Here is a 12,472-nt window from a genome sequence, read left to right as displayed (position 1 = left end):
CAGTATGACTTCAAAACAACATGTATAGCAGTATGCACCTTGTTTTCAAATGGATCCTAATTTTAATCACGGTGCACACTTACCGTACACATTTCTTTTAAGTCAAACGGCTGCCTTTTGCCTCCACTAACCTGAAAGCTGCAAGCTGCGTTGTCATCCCTTTAGTACATAACTTTAGAGATGTTTCACACATATTGGCATTGCCATTTGAAGTGCCATGCAAACTTTTATGCCAGTGGTTCCCAAACTTTTTTTTTACCAGGGACCACTTGACCAGGGACCCCTCTCCAATATTAGTACCAAAAGAATTCCGAATCAGTTTTTGGTCAACTTTAGATTTGGTTTGGTTATTTGGGGTGCTGATTCAGAAAATTGCATTGGATAGACCACATCAGTTCTAGTTTCTGATGCAGAGCATATGCCATCCAGTAGTTGCCATCTGCTCTCTCACAGAAAACCATATTTATCCTCGGCACTATAAGAGGTTTCGCGAGATCGATCACTCTCATTGCAACAGTGTAGTAATGGTGAGGCTGCTGACCATATTTTAATTCTTGCGGATCACTGGTGGTCCATGGACCACAGGTTGGGAACCACTACTTTATGCAGTCAAACAAAAAGCCTCCACTGATCAACTCACATCGCCTTGCACTTCCAAAGGAAAAACAAAAAGGGTTTGCTCATTGTGTTAACACTGGAGGACTCTGAGAGGCAATTACTCATGACACCCGATTGTGTTAAAATGGGGCAGCTACTACAGAAGAAGAATGGCTTTTGAGACTACAATTCTGTTTAGAGATCCCAATTTAATTTGTTTTCTCCTTAGTTCTGCATTTATAGAAATTAACATGCCAATTCTTGCAGCTCTACAAAAAGCTTCTAAAGCTTGCACACTTCATGTAAAGATAGAGAGATCTAGGTAGCAGCTGAATAATCCTGAGCACAATTTGAATGTCTGCTACCTCCTTCAAGATCACTAAAGGAAACTGGACTGTTAATGAAAGAGTCATAAAGCCAATCATCTGGAATCTTTAGAAGTCATTCATCTGGAAGCAATGTTTGCTGGAACAGCTTTGGGGAAGCGCAGGACACGGCAGTAGGGAAAACGAAAAGGTACACGGGGTTGTGGGGTGTGAGAAAAGAGGTAATCCTTACATCCTTGGCAGCTTTTGGGTCAGATACGCAGGCGAAGGTGATGTCACAGGTGGAGACCACTTCAGCAGGGGTCCTTCCTAGCCGTGCCCCCTCCTGGACGAATAAATCACACTGCAAAAGGCACAGGACCAAAGGTAAGAAATGGAAACCACTGGACGAAGCAGATCTACTCTGGGCTTTGCTGCTTTGGAACAGAGGTTTATATGTGGGACAAAGGCATAACCTAAAGACTTCCTCTTCTCTGGACAGACTGTCATCTTCCTCTGTTGCTCATTAATGTTCATGCCACAATGTTCCCTTTCTCTGTGGTTCCACAGAAGCTTGTCAAGCCCCTAGACTCAAGAAGCATCTAACAGCAGTAAAGGCCAGTAGCAGTTCCAAGTCAGAGCTAAAAAGACTGAATGTTCCAAGCATGTTCCCATGTTTCTAATGCTTCTTTCTGGTAGGGTGGCTATTGGGCAGTGCTCCTTTTGACACTAGTTTCTTTCATTCTTCCGACAAAAATGAGACCTATTCCCCACCCCCATCTTTGCTGCTTGGCAGTCTTAACTGGCAGCAGGTGGCACTGATATTACACTAAACGCACAGATATCTGAGTAAAATTCAGTGTTTTTTAACCCATGCTTTGCTCTACCCTCTTTTTCACATCTCACCAGAGTTCAGCTGGGCAAATCCATTTCCAAGACCCATATTGTGTGGATGGCCTCTCCCACACTATGTAATACATAAAAAATTGGGCGCAATCCTTTTTTTTTTTTTTTTTGGCTAAAATGTGGGTACTGGGCTAATGAGACTTTTGCTGAATCAGAAGACAGAGTTTCTGTCACTAGACACAAAAATAGCACACACTCAGAAGAAAAGGATGAAACAGAAATAACGGAAAATGTTACTATGGCTGCTATGGCCAAAGCAGATAAAGAGCTCAAAAATGCATGCCTCAGACACTTACTTGGAATGTGTCTGGTAGAGCAGCTTAGGTTTTGGCTAACTGACTTCTCTCATCTCACTCTTCCTTAAACAGGGAAATCTACTGTCCAGGGTTTGGGGGTGTTCTCTTGTTCTGGGGTCCACAACACAAAAGTTGAGCTGTCTCTGCAGCTCAAAGCTCTGCCTATGTCAGGAGGTAGACTGCAATTTACTGACAGATCTGAGTAATTTACGGCAGACTGACAAAGGTCTGCAATTCTCATTTGTTCAACATTAATCAAGCCGAATAACCAACCTATTAGAATCCTTCTGCTACAATAACTGAGATGCAGATTTCTAAATGCAGAAAAGAAATCAGCCCACTGTATGACTATTAGATAGATTGTCCACTGTGACATCTTAAGACACCATTTATACTTGGCTCTAGTTGTTGTTGTTGTTGTTGTCATCACCATCACCATCATCACCACCATCATCATTGAACCAAGAACTCAAAGCCTATCTGCTCCAGTTCCTACTGGTTTTGGCACATAGCTTTAATATCATCTTTTCTAGAGGAAAACCTCACCTTTTCAGCAGTCCGGTTCCAAACTGTAACAGTATGACCCATTTTTATTAAGTTGGACACGATGCCACTTCCCATTAGGCCCAGGCCAAGGAACCCTATCCTGAGTGGGAGAAGGGAAGGTTATTACTGGAAATTTATTTATTTATTTTTCACATTTGTACCCCACACTTTTCACCCAGGAGGGGGACTCAGGGTGGCCTCACAACAGGCAGCAATTCAATGCCAACAACGTACAATTACAAATTAACAGTTGCAATTAAAATCAAGTAATTAAATATCAATTAAAATCATGCAAAGTCAAATCATAGTCCAAGCTCTATCCATTTGTCAATCACATTAAATCACTCTGATTATTGCATTGCTACATTTACTGCTCGAATGCTTGGTCCCACAGCCATGTCTTAAGTTTTTTCCTGAAGCACAGGAGGGGGCTAACCTGATTTGATTGGGGAGGGAGTTCCACAGATGAGGGGCCACCACTGAGAAGGCCCTGTCTCTTGTCCCCACCAGTCGTGCCTGTGAAGGAGGTGGGACTAAGAGCAGGGCCTCCCCAGAAGATCTTAACCCCCGAGGTGGTTCATAAAGGGAGATACGTTTGGACAGGTGAGCTGGGCCAGAACCATTTAGGGCTTTATAGGCTAAAGCCAGCACTTTTAATTGTGCTCGGTAGCAAACTGGCAACCAGTAAAGCTGACGTAACAGGGGGGTTGTGAGCTCCCAGGTGAGCAATCCGGCTGCAGCCCGTTGGATTATTTGAAGCTTTCAAACAGTCTTCAAAGGCAATCCCACATAGAGCACATTGCAGTAATCTATTTGGGATGTAACAAGAGCATGGAAATCCTTGTAGAGGGAGCAAATGGTGGGCTTTCTTTCCGGGCAGCACCTCCTGACAAAGGTTCCATCTCTATGGCAACAGAAATGTAGCCACACAGGTGAGCAATGGGGTGCACTCTTTGTAGAAAGCTTTTTGTACAAGGGACCCAATATTTCAAAGAAAATAATACAAACTTCAGGTCCAAATGAAGTATTTAAAAATTGACTCTGACAACACAAATAAGAAAACGTGACAGAAAGAAGCAAGTATTTTGGCTTAAAAAGGGAAGTGATCCCTCTCATTCAGGAACAGTTACAGGGAGGCCCATGCAACACAAGTTGTCTTGAATAGCACATGAGTGGCTTAACACAGTGCAGTGGAAAATGCCCTGGGTTTGAAATAAAGAAGCATTTCCCTTTCTAGTGAAATATAACAACAGCGACAAAGGTCTGAAACAAAAAGACTCTTTAAAGCTCATCCTAACGAAGCAAATTCTTAAGCATTTTATTTCCTGCATGTCAGCTCCTCAGCACACAGCTGCCTGAACTTGCAAATCTTAAGTAAACCGACATGAAAGGACTGTGGCAAGCCACCGTTAGATCAGCATTGCGCCCCCAATTCACCCCAGCTGCACTTGTCAGCTTCTGTGCTGTCAGGGAAAGAGCTTACCTGAATGCCTTCATAGTTATTTTGATTTCCCTTCAGCGAGTCTGAAAAACTAACATCCTCAGATGGTGGCAGTGAGAAACAGGCAGCAGCCTCTGCTACCACTGAGGAGGAGGGAAATCGCTTCCGGGGACAAGGCAGGAAATGCAACCGTGGCTTCGGTCACCCTCGAGGGGGAGCACAGGAAGTGCCCAAAGGCACAAGTGTCACAGAAGGCTGTTTCTGGAAGCTGCAGGCGCTCCATCTCTGCCCCCTCCTTCTGGCAGTTTGGAGTTCATGGTTAAAGAGGTCTTGTCACATGAACAGCACTGAAATTTGGGTTGAGCAAACAGGGAGCAGAGGCAACGCCCAACAGATGCTTCAGATAAAGCTCTGCTGGGAGACAGGAAATTTCACTTTTCAGAAAAGCCATTTAAACCACCCAGAAGGGAAACTCTCTTAAATGGATGGGGAGCCTTGCCATCCATCACGGTTGCCTCTGACCTTCCTCTTCAACGGAAGCGTACAGGAAGGTCATTCTCATTATTTTCTAAGTTTATTGCATTTTAAATTTTGCTTCATGTATTTTAAATATATGTATGTTCTAATATATGCTTCTATGGTTGCATTTTAACTATGTTTTAATATGTGCTTTTATAGATGTATTTGACTACATTATTATGATTATTATTATTTTATCCACACAATCCCTCTGTGAGCTGGGCCAGGCTGGGAGAAAGCGATAAGCCCAAACTCCCAGAGCAATTTTTTTTTTACTTCAGATTTTACTCTTTCTGCTTCAAAATCCAAGCCAGGAAGACAGAGGGCTTGTAGCCAGGTTACGTGGGCATTATCTAGAACTAGATCTTATATTCACCACAAAACTCAAGTGAAGACAGACAAAATACACTATTGGTATTAATCATGACTCTGTTGCTAAGTGTCATTCAGAGCTTGCAGAAGCTGCTTTTTTTAACTACAGTTCCAAGAATCCCCTTCCTGGCAATCAACATGTTAGTTAAGAGATTCTGGCAACTGCATTCCAAAAAGCAAAGCTCTGTGACTGTGGAAGCTCTACAGAGGACAGCTGTAGAAAAAGTCAAACATGCACACACAAAAAGCAATGCAAACAAGATTCTTACTTTTTGTCTGTAGGAGTGATGCTGCCATTTATAGCTGTGCTGTCTGCTGCCTGGATGGATGTGGACCCGGTTTCCTAGGAGAGTAAAACACACCCACCAGAGATAATTTTACATGGGGAAGACAGGCAGCAACCAATAAAGGCAAATCAAAAGCAAAGTCTGCTGTACCTCTTCACACACCTTCAGCTTCTTTGTGATGGCCTGGTAGCAAACTGCTGGCTGCACAGGAAAAGAAAAGCAAAACACATTTTGAGTAGGTGCAACAGGTCCGTCTGCTTCTTTGCAGGGTGAATAGACCCAAATACTTTGCAGAAAGAGGTTGCTTGATCTGAACATGCCAGGGACCTCCACCCCCCAGTTCTAGGTGTGTGAGAGAAAATGCATTCTTGCTCTATTACAAGCATCCAAAATCCCTCCTCTGACCCTCATGCTCAACATTTTTAACCCAGTGTATTCCTACTAAGATTAAAAATGTGTCAATAAAGAACAGGAACTACTGAGTTGCCTTGCAGTAATCTGCCTACACACAGCAACTAAATAGCTACTTCTCAAGTTGTAACAAATGGCTATTTCCCCTGCAATTGATTTATGGGCCACCCTTAAGTTTTAGGGACTACCTTTCTGACCCCCTAAATTTTAGGGACTACCTTAATTCTACCTTCTCATTAGGAGAATGAGTCTGGATTCCCCCATGGGTCAACTGACAAAGGGGAGAAGACCATGCTCACTAAAGTCATAGCATCCCTAGCAAAGGTTGGGTAGTTTTGCTACTTGATGCTCCTTTCCAAGAATCAGGTCCTACTTTGCTGCAGCCCTCAATGCTCAGGATGCAATAAAAAAAAAAAAAACAGCTGGTGCTCAGGGAGTCCCAATTGAAAGCACTTTTCTTTTTGTGCCCACCTCCCATCATCATTTGGAAAGATGAGTGAAAAAATCAAAACTATGTGCTCCCAGCTGGCTCTTACAAGGGCTCCATGAGGGTGCCAGTTGAGAGGCAGGTGGATTGCTCCCCATACTTTTTCCCACTATGAGGAAGGGAAGATGTTAACTGTTCTCAGTGGGTAATGAGGCAGCAGAATCACTTCCCTGCCTTTTTTTCCATCTGGGGGAAGCCACTTGGTTTCCATTGGTTTTTCCAAAACATGGACTCCTATGGGAGTGGTAGATCAAAACACCCGCAAGGCCAAATGTTCCGCATCCCACTTTATTTGCATATGTTCCAAAATAAAGTGGAAATGTTTGTGGAAATCTGAAAAAGAGACAGCCTTCATCATGGAAGAATTTGCATTGAAGAACATGAAATCAAAGACTATTCCGGGTTATTCCAGAGGCTTTAACTCCTGGAAAAGATACTAGGTAAATTCACCACCTACACCTATGGCTCACCTTCTCTGTCTGGCTAAGCAGGAAGTGATGGAAATGCGGGTCGCCATCTTTCACAGGCTGTAATAGCAAAGAGGCAAACTGAGAAACCAAGACAACCAAAGTTGAGGTCAGAGCCCTTGTAGATTCTGATGAAGTTCCTTGACATCCTTCGGGAGCAGTTTTGCTTCTCTCCCTACTTACTACAGGACATGGCCTTTAGTCCCCCTAAACTAATGCACTGTTGGCACTTCCTGTGTTTTGGATTCAATGAGCAAGAAGGCAAGGAGGCACATGCTCAGTTAGGCAAAAGGGGCACTATGTGGACTATAACCAGCAGGCACACTGATTGCCTTGTGCATAGCTTCAGGAACAGACTTCCTGAATGTCTTCTGTTTGTGGGGATTTACCTGGAAATATATTCAGTTCTAAAGTACAATCAGCCCTATATATCAACAGATTCCGCATCCACAACTTCCACAAAGCGAACCTTGATTTTGCTATTTTATACAAGAGACACCATTCTACTAGACTATTGCATATAATGGGACTTGAACATCTATGGATTTTGGCATCTACAGGGGGTTATGTTTAGTAAAGCTATCTATTTTCAAAGTCACATGGAGCAACGCCTGGCTTGGTTCTTCAGTAATAAAGGAGGCATGGTAGTGAAAGGCAGCCTTAATGGATTTCATTGGTCCCTCTTTTCACCTTCTGTTAGGTGAGACAAACAGAATACAGTGGTGACAATGGGAAGAGGTGGCCAAGAATCACAGGTGAAAGGAACACATCTGACATGAGGTGAACAAGACTACCATCCACAAGAAGATAGGAATAGGTCCTTCTGTGTAGGAACATCACTAGCAATCCACTAGTAGAGAGGTGGGAATCTGGGGAGGAGGGGAAGCTATTTTCACCCACTTCCCTGGTAGTGCTGATGTGGGTGTTGCCACTGTGAGCCAATTAAATAGCTTTCTTAACTTTGGGATCATTTGGGAGCAAAATCCTCTCCAAAATTACCTGGAAATTACTTACTGGACACTAGGGGACTGACATTTTGATACTTTGGTGGCTGCAAAAGTGGAGGTTAGGGGCCACCTTTAGTCACGCTGTTTCCTTATCCATGACAATACCTGCTACAGCCAATAGCCTACTGCTTACTTTGACTGAAAAATATTATGAGTTAAATCACCTCGCTTCCACTTGGTGGCCATTTAAATCCAGCCACAGTGCCGGTCATCATTCTCTTCACTGTGCTGGATTCAGGGATCGTCAGGTCCTGCAATGAAAGAAATTGTTGATCAAGAAACCAGTTTAAAGTCCCAAAAGCTGTTGTGTGTCCTGGGATACATGTACAGCAGCCGTAAAGATATGCTAGAAGTCTCATGAGCTCCTTCAAAGTGACTGAAATGAAAATCCATGCAGCAAGATCTTAGTATGCTTATTCAGAAGCAAGTCTCACATAGCTGATCAAGACATATACCCTCATAAACATGCCTCAATATCACACTCATAGAGGTTAAACCCTTTTGCCAGCAGAAGAGCTGACCGACAGCTTAGTGGTTCAAATCTAGGGAGAGCAGTTGAGTTCACTTTGTCAGCTCCAGCTCCCCATGCAGGGACATGAGAGAAGCCTTCCACAAGGATGGTAAAACATCAAACACCAGGGCATCCTCTGGGCAAAGTCCTTACAGACAGCTAATTCTCCCACACCAGAAGCAACTGGGAGTTTCTCAAGTTGCTCCTGACACAGAAAAAAAATCACACTCGCACAGGGCAACATTTTGACACCTGCTGTTTTATCAGTTTCACACCTGGGGTGAAACTGATTTCCTTCATTTTATTTTCTATGTCCCTCTCTTCATGGAGAAAACTCCAAAAATACAATGTGTGCATAATAAATGTTATTAAGAGGCTTTCCATTCGAATGCACTGGCATTTCTCTCCCTCCCTTTCTTATTCTTCTGGAATTGGAAGGACGCCAATGGCACATTGTATTCCCATCCAGTTCAACCACTGGAGGGAAAAGACAAGAATACACAGAAACCTGACACACAATTCCGTTCTCATTTTATAATCTTTAGCGGATTCCCACTGTATGTCTTGCAACCACATCATAATTTAAGATACTATTTTAAAGCAGAAATGAAACATGTTTGATTTCTTTCCTGGATAAGAATGTATTGATTACAGGTGGCCTTTTCAACCTTTGGTCCTCCAGGTGGTTTGGACTTTAGCTCCCAGAATTCCTGACCATTGGACAAGTTGGCTAGGGCTTCTGAGAGTTGGGAGGCCCAACCATCTGGAGGCCCTATGGTTAAAGAAGCCTGATTCAGAGCCTGGTGCTCTCCAAATGCGCTGGAATAGAATGCCCATTGCTCTACCAGCATCTCTAACCATAACAAACCATTTGTTTGGCCTGATGGAGTTTCAGTCTAACAGAAGGTTGATTCAGATAATAACCAGCTGTTGTGAGCCTTCTATTTTCCCCCCAAGTTGTGGGTTTTACAGTTCCACCCTTAACTGGGCAAAGTCCGGGCATTAGTGGCCTTAAATCATCTTAGTTTAAAAGCTGAACAGTTACACAAAGAGAACAGTCACACAACCAGTTTTATAACTTGCTAGGCAGGTGTTAAACGAAAATATGACTGCAATTCTAGGCGTAACTTACCCAATATCTAAAGAACATAGAACTACACAAAACTATACAATCATCAAGAAGCATGGGATGAAAATATTACTAAAAACCAGTGGTATCTGGGACATGTATAACTGAATCTTTCTCATAAAAGATCTCAATAATCAAGACAGAGGAGGGAAGTCTGCATGTGAAGAATGCCATTTTAATAGTCCCCTGGAGTATTAAAAGCATTCAAAACCTGATTTAATTGTAATTTCCCTGCTTCTCAAAATAAAATTCATGCTCAAAGGAAAATTATGTATGCCAAAAAGCTATTCTTTTTCTTGCCATCCTTCTGTTCTTCAAGATCCAATTTGAAGGATGAGATTTACATCAAACTAAGCATTGGTGCACCTTCCAAAAGACTAAGGGAATACATATCTATATATTAAAAAAACCAAAGGGCTCGGGAAATATATAACCTCAGTTTAGCACATAAAGAAGAATTAAGGAACCCAGGACTCTAGTGTGAGCAGTTTATTTATTTATTATTCAAACTTATATGCCGCCACTCCCCTAGGGCTCGGAGCGGCTTACAAGAAACAAACTCGAATCTAACACAATTTAAAACAACATACCAAAGTGTTGTTATTAATGTGCATAGGGCATTGATAATTAATGACACATCAATGTGAATCACTGATGTCCAAAACCAAAACAGAAAAAGACCAGCACCACACCTATTTAAAAGGGAAGAAGCACAATATCCAACTTGCCTGTGGAAGAGTAGCTTATAATAATTTTAATAAATCGTAGTCGGCTTATGCTTCTTAGTGGCTTTAGGGTTCAACCCCTCAAGAATAGTGATCCACGTGGTAGTGGGAAAGTCAAGAGCAGGGAAGTTCCAAGTTTCTTTTTAAAAATCACAGAATGACTACATTGCCAGATAAGGGTATCTCAGCAGTAAATCCACATTATCTGATTTGAACTGGGTTATCTTAGTCTACACTGCCATATAATCCAGTTCAAAGTAGATAATGTGGATTTTATACAGCTGTGTAGAAGGGGCCTCAGACTGCACAAAAGACTACTCAGAAGTGTCCAAAGGACAAAAAAGTCAGGAAATCAATGAGTTTGTCACGTTACCATTTTGGTTACTTTAGGGAAGGAACTATCATTACAATTTGGGAGCCATGGAGTCCATGTATTAACATCTCCATCAAATGAAAATCCTTTCAATTTATCTCTTTCCCTTGTCTACTCAGGTTGGACATGAACAACAAAGGAATTACAGTAGGAATCAGAGAAGAAGAAATGATTTTGGAGTTGAATGGCCCAGTTAGAAGACTTCTTTAATATTCTGTTGGTTTGTCTATATTTATTTTTTACTCTTGCTCTGTCCCATTTTCCAGGCAGAAATTAAAAAAGGGAGCCTGTTTTAAAGGAAGCTTTAATCTTCACATTCTTCTGTAAGACTCCATTTTTTTTTCATTTTTTTAAAAATTGTGTCAAAAGCGACTTGAGAAACTGCAAGTCACTTCTGGTGCGAGATAATTGGTCATCTGCATAGACCTTGCACAGGGGACACCCAGATGTGTGTTAGGGGTTCCTCATCTTCAGAAGAGGAAGGGGAGCAGGTAAGTGCTCAGGAATTGGAGGAGGAAGAGGAATCAGATGATGAGGTTTTGCAAGTGCCCACATTTCTGGAGAGGCGAAAGGAAACAGAGCACAGACAGCATTCAGCTAGAATAGCTGACAGAAACACCGAAGTAATTGGGAGACACCCTAGCACCTCCTGCGTGGGGAATTCAGGGATATAAATCAGAAGCAGTTAGCTTTTGCTGGTAACAATGACTCTGATGCTGATGTTTTCACTCCAATTGAACCTGCTTCGAGTCTGCTTCTAAGGATTTAGTGATCATTGCCTGTTGTCTGATGTAAGACTGCTGTTTCTTTTGGACTTTATTAGAGACTTTAGTTTTGTGTCTGCATTAAGACTTCCTTGCTTTCTTTTGCATTTTTAAACTACATTTGCTGTTATTTTGTGTTTGCTGAAGTAAAGCATTTTTCTTTTACTTTCAACATTGTATGAAGGCTGTTCTTGAAGGGCAAATCAGGACAATGTGTCACCATCCTGTGGGAGGCTTCTCTCATGTTCCCTCATGGGAAGCTGGGGCTGACAGTTGGGAGCTCACCCTGTCTCGCGGATTCAAACCACCGACCTTCAACTGGCACAAGGATTTAACCCACTGCACCACCGCAGCTCCATATTTTTCATATTATGTCTTTGAAATAACAGATTGATTGGTACTCTCCATTAATAGGGAAAGCTTTCCAAATGGCCACAGCAATGAAGTAATCTGGTTCACTAGTAGGGGGTACATTCCACCTGGATAAGCTCACAGAACATGAGTGGAGACGCGCCACAAAACACAGACCTTCTCATCTTTGGGAGGACGCCCTCGCTTCCGGGGGCTCTGCTCATACGTTCTCTTCAGCAGAGGTTTGACCCCTCGCTCAGAGGAAACGGAGGAAGCCCTCTTTTTTGCCTTCCCTTCAGACAACCCAGATTTGTGCTTCTCTTCACCCATGGACTGCTTGCTTGTCTCTTCACTGGAATTTCGTCGGTTCTTCTCTTCAGTTGAATTGTGAGAAGATGCCTGATTGATTACAGAACAGAAGTGTAAGATGGGACAAGAGCTGGCAATGGTTTTGTTTTCCTCACACTGACAAAACCCAAGGGTGACAAGTCAGGATAAACATTTGATGGCACATCAGTGCTGTGAACTCAGGTTTTAAAAAGGTCCCAGCTATTGGCTAAGAAAACATACAAAGAGTGGAGAAGCAGGTGGATATGGTAAAGCCAACTTAAGAAGAAGAAAAAACCCGCAGAGTAAAAAAAATGCAATTGTGACGATGTGCAAGTTTTATCCTTTGGTTATGTGTAATTTTAACAATGGTTTAGGGATGGTAAGTATGTAAGATTATGTTTTGTTGGAGAGAGTGGCTTGGCGTTAGCTGAGTTGCCATAGCAACAGGGGCGGAGCCAACTGCCTCTTCAGGGGCAGCTGTTTTGAAAAAGAGTCAGTACAGTACGCCAGCGAGCTACTGAGTGGACTGAATCTTTTGGTGGAGATTAAGGGAATGTGTCTGTAGCCAGTGTGCTATAGGGAAAGACTGAATCTCTTGGTGGAGATTCAGGGAATGAATTGGTGACCAAGTGGTTGCAGAGAAGGACC

At 42.6% G+C, this 12,472-nt stretch overlaps 1 protein-coding gene across 5 annotated transcripts in view; it reads right to left on the bottom strand.

The window, feature by feature from the left end:
* Positions 1-12,472, bottom strand: part of GLYR1 (glyoxylate reductase 1 homolog) — a 30,473-nt gene that overhangs the window by 9,459 nt on the left and 8,542 nt on the right. For 2 of the 5 annotated variants that reach the window (XM_060786568.2, XM_067473596.1), the window contains exons 5-11: positions 11,672-11,893; positions 7,806-7,892; positions 6,638-6,694; positions 5,420-5,470; positions 5,252-5,325; positions 2,651-2,750; positions 1,156-1,266 (exon numbers count right to left, since the gene is read on the bottom strand). In XM_060786568.2, coding sequence (XP_060642551.2) covers positions 1,156-1,266; positions 2,651-2,750; positions 5,252-5,325; positions 5,420-5,470; positions 6,638-6,694; positions 7,806-7,892; positions 11,672-11,893 — 702 coding nt within the window. The remainder of the gene's footprint in view (positions 1-1,155; positions 1,267-2,650; positions 2,751-5,251; positions 5,326-5,419; positions 5,471-6,637; positions 6,695-7,805; positions 7,893-11,671; positions 11,894-12,472) is intronic. The other 3 variants (XM_060786571.2, XM_060786572.2, XM_060786573.2) reach the window with 3 other exon arrangements.

Source organism: Anolis sagrei, chromosome X (genome assembly GCF_037176765.1).
Source record: "Anolis sagrei isolate rAnoSag1 chromosome X, rAnoSag1.mat, whole genome shotgun sequence".
Classification (NCBI taxonomy): Eukaryota; Metazoa; Chordata; class Lepidosauria; order Squamata; family Dactyloidae; genus Anolis; species Anolis sagrei.
This window is presented reverse-complemented; position numbering and strand designations above follow the sequence as displayed.